The sequence below is a fragment of the Lytechinus variegatus genome, chromosome 15 (assembly GCF_018143015.1).
Source record: "Lytechinus variegatus isolate NC3 chromosome 15, Lvar_3.0, whole genome shotgun sequence".
NCBI classification, from domain to species: domain Eukaryota; kingdom Metazoa; phylum Echinodermata; class Echinoidea; order Temnopleuroida; family Toxopneustidae; genus Lytechinus; species Lytechinus variegatus.
Genome location: NC_054754.1, coordinates 26,785,388 through 26,799,263, shown reverse-complemented (window position 1 = coordinate 26,799,263; position 13,876 = coordinate 26,785,388). Strand labels below are relative to the sequence as shown.

Below are 13,876 nucleotides of genomic sequence, written 5' to 3'. Positions count from 1 at the left end.
TTTTACATCCGATTTTGATTAAATTTTCAGTAGTATGCTTGTTGGATTGTTTTAATATCTTTATTCAAATCTCCTTTTTGTTGGGGTGGACTTGTCCTTTAAATTTGATTTAGTGGAGGCTGGTGGCCAGCGCACGGTAATAGTATTCATAAGTATCTGCTGGGCTTTCATCAAGTCGTCGATAATTTTTGAAATATATATATATATATATATATATATATATATATATATATATATATACATAAAACAAGAGTAAATATCAGAAAAAATATTACATCCACATAGTTTTAAAAAGATTGGCATTTTCATCCCTTTGCAACAAATCCTTGAAGTGATACCAACTTAAGAATTATATTACTTTGTTATTTTTCATTCGATATCAGTGGACATTTAAAACGTATCCATCTTACCAAGACAGCATTTTTCATTCGGCCCAATTGCGATATTTTTTTTTCATCAATACTTGTGCAACCGACCGACGTGAGAGGGCAGTGGTAATGACAATCTAATACGCTGTTTTGCGGATGCCTTATAGTACTGATGAAAAAAAAAAAATCGCGGCCCGATTGACTTGGTCTTTAAATCAAATTTTAGAGTATTTCCCGATACAGAAAATCGAGGAGGGGGTGGTCATGGATTTTCGAATCGTCGAGAGTGTGTCTAACTACATTTCCCTTCTGCTCCAGAACTCTGATGAGTGAATTCTTCACAAGATTTCTCCCTGAAGACATTGGTGATATCAACTGGAATAAACACAAGAGCTAGCTCACACCCTGATCGCCGAATCTGATCCAAAACCTACGAATAAATAGAAAAACATTGATATTGTATGATGTTAATTATAATGATGGTGTGTGCCAATAGGAAGAAACAAACGCTTTATTATTTCTTTTATTATCTCAATATTATAAATCTTTATTTGCATTATTAGAAATAATGTTGGTGCTGTCCTTTTGGTTGTAAATATAATCATAATCATCATCATCATTATCCTCCTCATAAAAAAAATGTTAGCAGTGAAACTAGGAGTAGTAGTAACAGCAGCAGCAGCAGTAGTAGAAGTAGTAGTAGTAGTAGTAGTAGCAGTAGTAGTAGTAGACGTGGTAGTAGTAGACGTGGTAGTAGTAGTAGACGTAGTAGCAGTAGTAGTAATAATAGTAGTAGTACATAGTATTAATAGTAGTATTAATAGTAGTATTAATAGTAGTAGTATTAATAGTAGTAGTACTAGTAGTAGTAGTATAGTAGTAGTAGTAGTAGTAGTAGACGTGGTATTAGTAGTAGACGTAGTAGCAGTAGTAGCAGTAGTAGATTTAGTAGTAGTAGTAGTAGTAGTAGTAGTAGTAGTAGTAGTAGTAATAATAGTAGTAGTACATAGTATTAATAGTAGTATTAATAGTAGTAGTATATGGTAGTAGTAGTAGTATTAATAGTGTTAGTATATGATAGTAGTATATGGTAGTAGTAGTAGTATTAAGAGTAGTAGTATTAAGAGTAGTAGTATTAAGAGTAGTAGTATAGTAGTAGTAGTAGTAGTAGGTCGTTTTTTACGTTTTTGCAATAAAAAAGTGGGGGCTGAAGCCCCCCCCCCCCCCCCGTGGTAACAGTAGCGGTATATTATCTTTATCAATTATACCATCATTTAATTGAATATATTTGAAATACATTATGATAAAAATCTGTAAATATTACTTACATCCTTTGGGGAGCTATCTAAGGAGACTGGTGACTGATTTATCTCAACTAAGCTCCAATTTACCAGTATTCCACCATTGACTGCACCATGTGTTTGCGGCCGAGAAGGGTAACCACTCTTCGCTACCAGTCCATCAAAATCCATTGATGTAACCTGAAAGAGGTATGAAAATATTGATATTAATAGACCACTTTACATGCAAAGGAGATGTGGGTGGTTTCTGATGCCCCCTTCCCCCCCCCCCCCAAGGAAAAAAAAAACGTATTCCAGTGTCGTAGAATTTCGTTGAATGTCTGGCAATATGCCATTTTGACTTTGTTTACCATGTTTACATATCGATAGATGATTTTATGACAAAATTTACTTTTTTATACAATGGGTTTGATGAAACTTGACCAATTCGCTTCGCTCGTAAATTGCTGGCAATTATTTAAAATATAGTGTACCGCATTCCGATTTTAACCCCTCAATAGTTTGCCTCATTAAACTAAATTACCAACGTACTTATAACAAAATTATAACTCTATTTACTTATTACTTTGAATTTTATTTATATCAATAAATATCAATTAATGGGGCGAAATATAAAGCTTACTACATACGTATGAATAATTGCAAACATTAATGCGTGCAGATCTAAAGCAGGACACTTACCTCATTGCCTTGACTTTGGTTCCCGAATTCGAGACCCAGAGAATCGACATCCCCATTGGCTGACAAGGTCACGTGACACATGATCCCATGCATTACCCTTTTGATATGAAGCTGCACCTATAGGTAATGAGAAATACACAAAGTGTAGTTCTTTGAAAGTTTCAATTGAAAAATAAGGTATAAAGGCATATATATATTTATCTAAGAAACGATTCTTATGGATATATGTTTTTTCCACGTTCCACTTAGGACCAACTGTCAAAATAAGAAGATATTTATTTTAGAAAGTTATTTTGCCTGCAATATTTCATCAGTTCTAAAAGTGGTGCAACCCCACGAATAGCATTGTCGTTCATCACAGATATATATTTTTATTCTTTCTTGCCTGGGAACATGAACTGAGCTTTAGATAAAGACATTGATGAGATGAAATGCAAAACAGAATACTTTCAAAGTCGTCACACATTATGAGGGGAAAATCACGAAAGACCATGTTCATCGCAATCTAGAAAAAAATGTTTTGGAAAGAGTTTTTACTTAATATGAGGAATAAGTGTATAGCTAGAGATGTAATACCATATTAGTGCAGTAGCCAAACTACAAACCGCCAAAAATATGAATATTGTGATAAGATGTGGTGTATTGTTCCAGATTAAAAACAATTAGATTTAAAACTACAACACAAAGGGGTATATGACGTGCATGTATAACATGTTTCAATTATTAAAATGATATGAAGACATATTCAAGTTTGCAAGCACTAATACTTTTCTGTCACTGCATTTCCACCAGTTTGAAAATCTTTGGGGTTGTCACTGAAGAAAAATGCATATTAAAATAAATTGTTTTAAATAAAATAGTGAATTGGGTGAAATTTCACGAATGGTTTAGAGACTAAGAGCGGTGAACGATTTAAAACATGCTGAATCATGGACATGTCTTGTGGCAATAAATTATATTAGTTAGGCCTATACATTATAAATAAAGTAAAGACATTAAGAAATAAATTATTGTGATTACCAGAAAGAATCTTTCGAAAAGTACACACAGACTTGAACAGAGTCAACATGGAGTTATATGTTGGTGTTGTTTTTAAATCTCATTGAAAGTCCCCCTCCCCCTTTTCCCACGGCTGTTGCATCGGTGTACTTAGTGTTATTATATTATTTATTGTATATTTTCAGTGTACATTTAAACTCGGTGGCCCCTTTTGATAAGCTCTTCTTTCTCCGGGGTCACCAAACCATCATTCTATTGTTATATTTAGTATTTGTATGATTATCTATATTTATTTATGTAATTGTTTGTACCTGATGATGGTTGAATAAATAAACTGAATTGAATGTCTTCAAGGGAGCCGCGAAACAAATTATACTAAAAACAAATATCTTATGTACATGTCTATACGTAGAGAACCGATTAAAGATACAATAGGTTGTAGTATTTATCGTATTTTTGAAAATCCAATGCAACTAAAATTTATTTTCTTTCGATTGACTTTTTCATCCATTTTCAAATGAAATATACAAATCAATGATATTATGAATATATAACAACAATTAATGCAAAATACAGTATGTAAATTATGTATATGGAAGAAGGCGTAAAAAAAGAAAGCAGGTGCTTGTGTCTGGATACGCCTGTGAAACTATATAAAAAACAAGAATTAACAACAAAAAGGGGGCTAAGATCAGGGAAAGGAAGAGGAGAGAGAAGAAAAGAGCATAGGGAGGCAAGCAAGTAGAAGAAGAACGGACATGAAATACTACGCACGGTATAATATGTATAGGGTTGCTGTGTTATTTTGCCCCCCCCCCCCCCTCCACTTGTGCGCCTTGAGATGGATATGGCGCTATAACAAATCGCATAAATTGCTATAATTATGATTAAACGGTAAAATAATATTACATGAGACTTACTTTATTCTCATCTGTTGTGCTGAAGAGTGTATAGCAGAAATCTACAGAGGGCAGGGTTTGTCGATTTACTTTCACTATGACGTCATCGACGTGTAGCAAAGAGTGCAATTTGGTACCCGGAAGTGCAGCGACACTATTTGTTAAAAAACAGAAAGGGAGATACATATTTATTTTTTTTTTATCTCAGACCATAGCCCATATCGCTCGGATTGGGTAAATTAAATAAAAACTAAAGGCAACTTAAGAATGTAACCCCAGCCCACCCCTACCCCCCCCACACACACACGTATCCCATCACCCTCAACCATACATGCAGATACTGGGAATTACTAGTATTTTATGTTAGTCGGTGAAGTGTAATGTATAAATAAGACTTTTCACTAAACTTCTCTGAATATCTGGTGGGTTAGGTTTTTCTCCATGAAATTGATGAAAGAAGCAATGGCTTATCAAACTTGTTTTATTCATTAAAAAAACCACCCGTCATCCAACATTTACCTTTAAAAAAATGTTGGCCCATTATATGCACCAATGCAATCATAACAAACTACCTTTTTTGAAATACTGTTACCATGTAAAATATAAGTGACGGGATTTTTTTCTCAAAATGAATGGACACAAAGGTGAAATCAAATTGACAGTTCATTGTCAATTCCTTGACAAACGATACATATACTGTAAGATTTTTTTTGGGCCAAATGTTATGGATATCACCGTACTGAAATGAAAGAAAAATTTTTGTTTTCTCACCAAATGCAATCACCAACACACACCAACTTGATAGTTTGTGGAGATAGGTCGGTTTTATCTACTTCGACAATGAAACCATCTTTACGAAACAGCTCACCCCTAAATCTCCTACAAAGGAAACAAATACGGAACACAACTTGTAAAATGTTATGTATACTACTCTTTAGTGTCATGACGGTTTGATAAAGAATATTTTGCTTCAGCAAGATGAGGGTCATTTTTCCTGAACCTGAAGTTAGTATTACGGTGATTAAAAACATTAATGCTGTACTCATATACACTGTAAAAACGTTGTTTAAAATTTTAAGCACGTTGTTTAAGCCCATCACTCTAACAACTACTGTTTAAACTTTTTAAACGAATGTTTAGACTTCTTAAACACTGTTTAAACTTTTTTAAACAAGTTGTTTAAAACAACCTTTAGTTAGAGTGACAGGTTTAAACAACGTGTTATTTTTTACTGAATGTTGGATATTGTAACGACTTTGGGTTTTTTGTGTTCTCTGTAATTGGCCATTATCATTATTTCAATTATGTAATTTACTAGTATCGAATACTTTCATCCGAGGGATCCACGAATTACAGGCACAGCTTCAAGTGGACCTCTCCATTTCCAACAAATCACCCCCCCCCCCCAAAAAAAAAAATCCTAAAACTGACATATATAATTATCTCTTTTTCGAAATCTTGCTTAAATTTACATTGAGTAAATGGTGTTTCTTCTGATGATAACTGACATCTATCCCATTTATCTTCCAAAAATCTGTCATTATGTTTAGGCGAACAAAATACTCACTGGATATACGCGTGCAGCGACTCGTCCTTCAGATCATTACTCTTCATTTTCTCAGTTATTTCTTTCACCTTGTCACCACCTGATGGTCTATCCGTTCCTGCGAGTTGGTCATGGTGCTCACTCTGTTTCTGGATTTCCAAGCAAACAGTCTTTTCCCTTTCAATAGAATCCATTTGATCGACGGGGGCTGCAGGTGGTTGCGGTGCACGCGTCTTCTTGGAAGACTTATTCCTCAACGGTGCTCCCTCCTTTACATTGCGCGGGTCGTCATAATTACGCGCTGGGAGTTCTGGTGGCACGTCATAGTGGTTTTCTTCAAGGTAGAAGTGGGTCCCTCCACTCTTGAGTCCTAGATTGTCCACATGCGAGACCGACGATCGATCGTCGCAATCCTGGACGGAAATGTAGGAGTTCAAATCAGATATAAAATCTTCATAAAGCTCTTCCTCCTGATCTTGTCCGCCTGGCGTCGGGACTTCGTATCCTGATTCACTTGGGCAAGCCTGGTGAAGTGTCTTTGGCACAGATCGTGACTGTCCGTCGCTGAGCCTCTTCAGCTTATCCTGGTCCGGAACACTCAGGCGCAAATTCGGTTGGCTGGTGCTCGCCGATGAAGAAAACGGTCGTATGTTGAAGCCATGTTCCTTGCCGCTGTCTCTGATCTCTTCAAGTCCGTATATGTACTCATCAAGGTCATTACGATTTTCCAAGTTATCAGAACCTCGTTTGCCTATGGATGAGCTTCTCATTCTGTCTTGAGAGTTGAGAGAGTGGAATGCCGATAGCTCGGATTGATGATCATTGGCAGCAGGCTGCAGAAGTGAACAGAGACATTTCGTAATTACACTTTTATTTTGTACCCAAGCCAGAAATGATTCCCCTTTCTAATGGGATCGCGTCGTCCAGGAATTTCAAAAACTGAAATAATGTTTGGTAAATAATAAATTCGCATTGAATGCTATTGATGATTTCTCTTTTTCAATTTATTCTCCTCGTGCATGAAGCCTATCAGCATTATGTCACATGCAATAGTCATTATAAGCCAATTGCTTGATATGTTTCTTTAATTCGCATAAACATCATTATGACGAAGAAAGAAAAATTATGTACAAGTAATTGAATTAATACAGGATTCCATAACCGGTCCATAACCCGAAACAGAGGATATGGCAAGAAGAAAATTACTGAAGTTACTCTTTGTTTTCAAAAGTACTCGAAATCTTTGTTCATAATTATCGCCAAGCATGATCACATGACTGTCATATTAGAATATGGATCTACAGAATACAATTGCTTAGGGTCTATACTAAAAGAACGGAAAATAATCCTTCTAAACGCAGTGGATGCAAATTGCCATTACATACAGATGTGACGTAGCATACTATTTTAAAAGAGAATCAATAATAATAATCACCAGTTTGGGAGATCTTCGATTCTGGTGCGCCAAGGCTTGGGCACTGGAAGGGATGGATGAGATGGAGTCTCGATGTGCATCCTGGAAGTGACCAGCGGGAGTGGTATTCACCCTTCGCGACTCAGGCCCTGGTCGCGGTGCGGTGTCCGCCGTTTGGTGAACGCTACTTGAAACTCGCAATTGATCCCGGGTGCGATTAAGGATGTCGAAGGACTCGGACGAGTCCGTGCTTGCTGTCGAAGCCGTCGATGGATGATAAATCGGTTCTTCCATGGCACTGCGAATGGCGTCTACCCATTTGTTACGTTGCCGTCTGAATAGAGATCGGGGGAGGAGGGGGGTGCAAGACAGATAAAAATATCTTGGTTCTTGAAATTTGTTCCTCTTTGGAGAAAAATTACATTATGCATGATGAAAATTCTACGTACTTTTGACACGCAACGTTGAACAATGAACTAACTCACACCTCAAGAAATTGAATCATATCACAACACTGAGAAAAGAGCATCCTATAAATTTCACCAGGAAAAGTGGATATCTTCCCTGAAACCTACCTCTGTTTTGATTTGTTTTGATTTCAAAGATCAGTTTTCATATTCCCAAGGATAACGGCTTGAATAATCTCAGATCATTAACATAATACAACAAAACAAGACAAAATTAAGGTCTCGATACAATATTAGAATGACAAAAATTACAAAACTATTGACAATTCTTTTGAAATCATTTCCTGCGACTACATTCGCCCAAACAAACGGAAATCTTACTTGCTCTCTGCCTTCAGAAAAATTATTTTCTCGCCGCACTGGATGCAGAGGAATGTCTCGTTGCTGTGTGGGGAAACGACCACCTTGTCTGGTAGATTCATCTCGATAGAACATCCTTTTATCAAGAGTTTCTTGGTTGCCTTTACTCCTCCAAACTGCTTAGGGTAGCCTAGAAGGTACGTTTGGCTAGCATATGATACGAGCCGCCAATATAACGGGTTCAACTGGTAATCACTCGTCTGCAAAGACAAAAGGAAGCTTATATATTTTAGAACGGTTGCCTCATGTTAATTCAAGGCACCCGTACTCCATTGACCAGTTAGTAACAAGGAGAAGAAGATTATTAAATATATGTTACATTGAAAATTATTCTATTTTGAAACCAGAGACGCTGTTTTGGTCAACATCACGTCACAAAAGGGCATTTTAGAAATCAACTCGCAGACGCTTTCTATAACTCTGATTATCTTATGCAAAAAGCTCTTCATGACAAAGCAGTCCGTGTCGAAAATCGATGAATCAAAACAGCAGTGCCGTCCTGGACTCTGGAAAGTCGACACATTTGTAATTGTTCGTCTGCTCCGAATCTTAAGACGATTTGCTTGTCCCGGTCCAACAACTTTCGACAATGACCTCTAATAATTTTTAATAGATTCTCAACGTTGCCGAAAACGTCTGCGAAGTGGATGCTAAAATAGGCTAACGACATACCACTAACTTACCTTTAACATCTTAATGCCCTTCTTTTCAAGGATCGATAGTACACCAGCCTTCACTTCACTGCCGTCTGACGCAAGTATTGACGCGGGTATATCTTTCATCTGCGCCATCGCTTGAGATCCTGACGCACTATCTGAAAGGTAAGCAACATTACTCTGTTAAGTATTTGGCATACTTAACTTATAATTTCATGAATACCTCAGTCACATTTGCTTTTCGGCGGTCTTACGGCAAGTCGAAAACATGCACCGTTTTCATGGTTTTATGCCACCTATAGTTCGAATAAAAAATAATAAAATGGATGTTTTCGACTCGCCAACCGGCCGCCATTGAGCAAATGTAGCTGAGGTATAAGCGATGCCCAAATGTACTGAAAATAAAATGTTTTCAAACCTCAATTTGGGGGGTTTGCTCGCTATGCACTTTTATTTTTTTTTCGATATGATTCACCTTTTCCAAAGCTCATACTAATGTTCTTGAAGCGAGAGTACATGTAATTGGCACAATGAAAGCTGTAGCGTGGAATGAATACTAACAATGATAAGACTTACTCTTTGTAATCATTTTGTGATTATTTTAAAATTATATTTTTTTTTTCAATTTGTTTCCCCTCCACAGGGATTTTATTATTATTCAAACATAACAAGATATCTTCTCAATGACAAATCAAATTAATAACAACGAAATACAGTACAACAGTAATTGCAACAAATATATAAATTGAACTGTCAGGTTCACATAATAGTAAACAATTTAAGATTAGTAAACAATTTAGTAAACAATTAGTAAACAATTTAAAATTATATGTATCAATTCATCTTCACGATTCTATTTGGTGTTGATTTTTGGGGGATGGGCTAAAAAATTAATGATTCCATTTTGTAACAAAATTTAGTTTTTAACCAATAGTTTGAAGAGAATAGTGAATGAAACACGTGGCATCCAGTAGCCCTATGCACTCTAAAATTTTGGGTAAAAATGCTTCATGAGGGTAATTATGTGGCCAACCAATATTGGGCATTTTGGGGGGCATTGTTATTTTTATCGAGTGTGATGAAAACTTTGCCCATTCTAAAGTAATTGCTGGTTATTTCTTAACCTTACTGGACAATACGCTTCCTGCATTCGGTAAAATACTGCCCCAAATTGGTTGGACACATAATTACCCTCGTACTGGTTAAAATTTTACCCAATATTTTTTACAGTGCAAATAAGTGACTTTGGAAGATTAAAAAATAAGACCATTTATCTTTTTCTCTAATTAATAGTAAAATATACATTAATTTTGCTTCATAAGTGCATTGTTGACCCCATCATTGGCTCGTATATTGCGATTGCAATTTCCTAAGAAAATAAAACCGGATTTTAACTACAGAAAATTCCCAGTCTGCGTCAGTTCAGGATATATTTTATGTAGATTGGACCAATTAATAGTCACCACAAAACGGAAGGAAAATGTTTCCTGTTGAGGGGGAAGAACTATTTTTTTTCTCTTTCTTTGATTGAAGGCGGACGTGCATGCTATCCAGGGGTGGATCCAGGATTTTCCAATGGGGGGGCACAATTTCCCCATAAAAAATTGACAAGCAAAACAAAAAAAAGGTTTTCACCTAAAATTGAAGGTCATTTCGTCCACGGAAAATTTGACACGCAAAAAAAGAAAAAAGTCTTCCTTTCAAAAGGGGTAAAAACGATGTATTTATGTAAAAAAAATTGTTAAAGCTCTCAAAAGGGCCCCCAGATCCGCCACTGACGCTATCCCCAAATAAGGGACTGCGTTTAACTTGTTGGGCATTTAAAGCACTTCAATATGAATGGGCGCAGCGACCATTGGCGGCGGAAGTCAACAAAATTAGGAGGGGTCCACCTGAAATTTTGTTATGGACACAGGTAAAAAAGTTAACAAGCAAAAAAAAAACCCGAAATTTTAGGGGGGGATCAAACACATTTTAGGGGGGTCCATATGAATTTAGGGGGGGTACGATATCAACTAAAATTTTAGAGGGGGACCATCCCCCCCACCTCAAATTGAGGTGGGATCTTCCCCCCCCCCCATCCCCCGCTTCCGCCGCCTATGGCAGCGACCGATTATTGTTGTATAGAAAAGAGTTAATCATGAGCATGACAATTCCAAAATATCTTAAAACATTCACATTTTATCCTTATTTCTGCTGAATATGACTAATTTTGACACTTAGTTTGCTGACTAACTTTCTCTTTATACCTTCACTAACAACGATATTTTCTTTGATCACCCCCCCCCCCATACAAGAAGGGCATATATTTTCTGTGTAATTTTCAGAGATGACCAGACACCTCGATGCAGAGGAAAGAGAAACTTTATGATAATTAACATCATGTTGCTGGAATAAAATCCTCTTGAATATGGTTTTTTACGAGCGAGCATAGCGAGCGAGAAATACAAATTATGTCTCCTGAAAATAACTGGAATTATCATGACTTGTAATTATGATCACGAATCTCTGAATAACAAAAAAAATATTCTCCTTTCTCTACTTCTTCTTCCTTTTCTTCTTTTTTTTTTCACTCCTTCTCCTCCTTCTGATTCTTCTAAAATTTGCATTACCTCTTCTCTATGTGTAACTTTTCAATTCCCATTTTCATTATGCCTTGTGCGTTCAATGCATCATGAGTTTATAACAAAAATCTGTTCTCATAAGTAAAGAACATACGACAATTTTTGTGGTATAATAATCGAATCGTCAAGTTGAATGTCGAATCATGCTCATATTCCATTTTCGATATTTCAGCAAACAAAAGACACGAAGAATGAATTTTCAATTACACGGGACGACGTCGATTGGCTTTGGACAATATATTTCGAAGGGAATAAGGAGAAATAACCCACATGATTTTTGGAATGCTCAAAAAGAAGAGGAGAGAAGATGAAAGAAGTTAGGGACAAAACAATGTGAAATGAACAATAAATAAAAACAGACGGCTTAATGTGATGTTGAAAATTAAAAATAAATTAAATCCCATTGTTGCGATCTAGCCCCCCCCCCTCAAAATACCCATGGCGTATCCCATGCCTGCGTCTGTGTATATTATTGTTTATCAATTACATTAACCACCCCAATATGTTTCACTTTCATTCTCATTTATATATTTGAGCCCTGGTAGAATGAGTAAGATCAAATAGGGCAGGAAATAAATAGGAAAAACGTCAAGAAGAACAAAACACTTATAATCGTACTTTTGTCAAAAGTAGTAGATATGAAAGTAGTAAACTACGCTTGTAATATATTTAAAGGTTCCATTAAAATTATTAAATTATATGAATGATCAACGTGGATAGTATAGATTTTTCAGATGATAAAATTGTTTTTAAATTAATTTAAAATTGTAAAGGGCAGGTAAAATTAGAAGAATGTCACTAATAGGTCTACATTAAAGTATTTCAAAAAGGGAGGGAGAAACGAAATGGAATGACAAGAGTAAGGTATATTTGCCATGAAAATGACGGAATATTGATAATTAACATTTGTCATTAGTTGGGGAAAATATATAATGACCACAATCGCATTATCAGTGGTTTTCTCGTGATGAATTATGTAATCATAAATTCAAAACGAGCTTAATTTGAGTGTATGGATATGGGAACGATTTAAGTAAATCTCTTTGCCAAATAGGATTTAATATTGGAAATTATTGCCTATATACACAGGACCATCTTGCGTTTAAGTTATACCCTAAAATGAAATTTCACCTAGATTACCCAAAATCAATTTTAAAAAATATAACCAAAATAATCCTCAATGGTTTAATACAACAGTCTTTTAATTTCTCTCGATTTAATCGAAATGAATATATCTTCAACTATCTCGGACACTCTTATACATTATAATCAAATGGCGTTCAAACAATAACATATGAAATAAAGAGGTATATGATCTTCATGTCTTTAACCAAATTCAATCCACACCACATAAATGCACGATTTGACGAATAAATCAGTAAATTAATGTGTAACATATTATGAATGAACTATTCTACATGTAAATTTATAATTAAATGATACATTAATAAGTCATTGAGTACAGGTCTGCATTCTTTAGCATCAGCCCCCCCCCCCCCCTCAAATGTATTGCTGTACGGTCACTGCTGTGACCAAATTATTTCCAAACACCCCTAAACGAGTTTTTCCTCTGTATGCAAAATAACCCCTAAACAAGTTTTTCGAGGGCTTAATTTACACATTTTGGCCCCTAAACAAGTTGTCATCGCATCCGCGCCCCCGGATCAACCCGTATCTATCAGACGAAAGACAACCCACCCCTTCAAAATAAAGTTCGAACTTACCTCTAAAGAACTGGTCTTATATGCTTTCTGGAAAAGCGCCTGCTTCGATAACTTGTATTACGTATCAATACATGTCAGCTCTTCCTTTCTAACCACCACATTGGTCTACAGCACAGAGATCAATGTGTTTCGCAAAGCTGTGAATATATTCAAAAACTAAACAGATAATACTTGTCTCGTTCTCTCTTCAGGTCCAGACTCCAGACGTAGTACTAAAAGGTATAAGAAAAATCCCCCTGTTACTATATCCAGCGTCACAATGTCATTGTGCACTGAGTAGAAGAATGTTATCTACTCCCTTCGCAACAAACAAAGATAGTTTTAAAGCATTATAATTATGTTGGAGTGTCACCGTTGTTGGACCTATAAAGCGACCTTTGGTCAGGCTGATAAATATGACGCTTTTCCTGGCGAATGATAAAAGCAAGTATGTATTAACTTCAGTTGTTGATTTTATTATGTGCAGATACATCACGACTGTGACTTTTTTGTGAGGGCGGGAGGGGGGGGGGGTGAAAAAGAAAAGGAATTGTACGTAAGCGTTTTGGCAAAGTAAGATCCGGGAGTAGCTAAAGGGTACAAAAAAAGTCTTTAAATTTTATTCGATATTTGATATTTGACTTTTCCAGAAAGAATATAGCCTGAATGAACTGTGTAACTGAAATTGAATATGGCAAAACACTCGATTATTAATCAAAGTATGATGGAAAATGACGAAGTTATACCCGTTTATGTAGTTTTCTAAGTATGTTATTATTTCGCTGTGTAATAGTCATTATGCTATGAATGAGCTAATGTCATCATGACAATGTCTTCCAGAATGTTAAGAAGGGAATA

The 13,876-nt window shown here is 36.0% G+C and overlaps 1 protein-coding gene across 1 annotated transcript; it reads right to left on the bottom strand.

Annotated features, from left to right (window-relative positions):
• Positions 1-242: 242 nt before the first annotated feature.
• LOC121429153 lies at positions 243-13,487 on the bottom strand. Its single transcript, XM_041626083.1, has 10 exons — positions 13,040-13,487; positions 8,719-8,849; positions 7,997-8,235; positions 7,230-7,542; positions 5,816-6,627; positions 5,020-5,127; positions 4,270-4,402; positions 2,351-2,467; positions 1,697-1,849; positions 243-798 (listed from the first exon to the last, which is right to left on the bottom strand). Exons 2-10 carry the CDS (start codon positions 8,824-8,826, stop codon positions 661-663), a joined length of 2,121 nt encoding a protein of 706 aa, XP_041482017.1. The 5' UTR covers positions 8,827-8,849; positions 13,040-13,487; the 3' UTR covers positions 243-660.
• Positions 13,488-13,876: the final 389 nt, after the last annotated feature.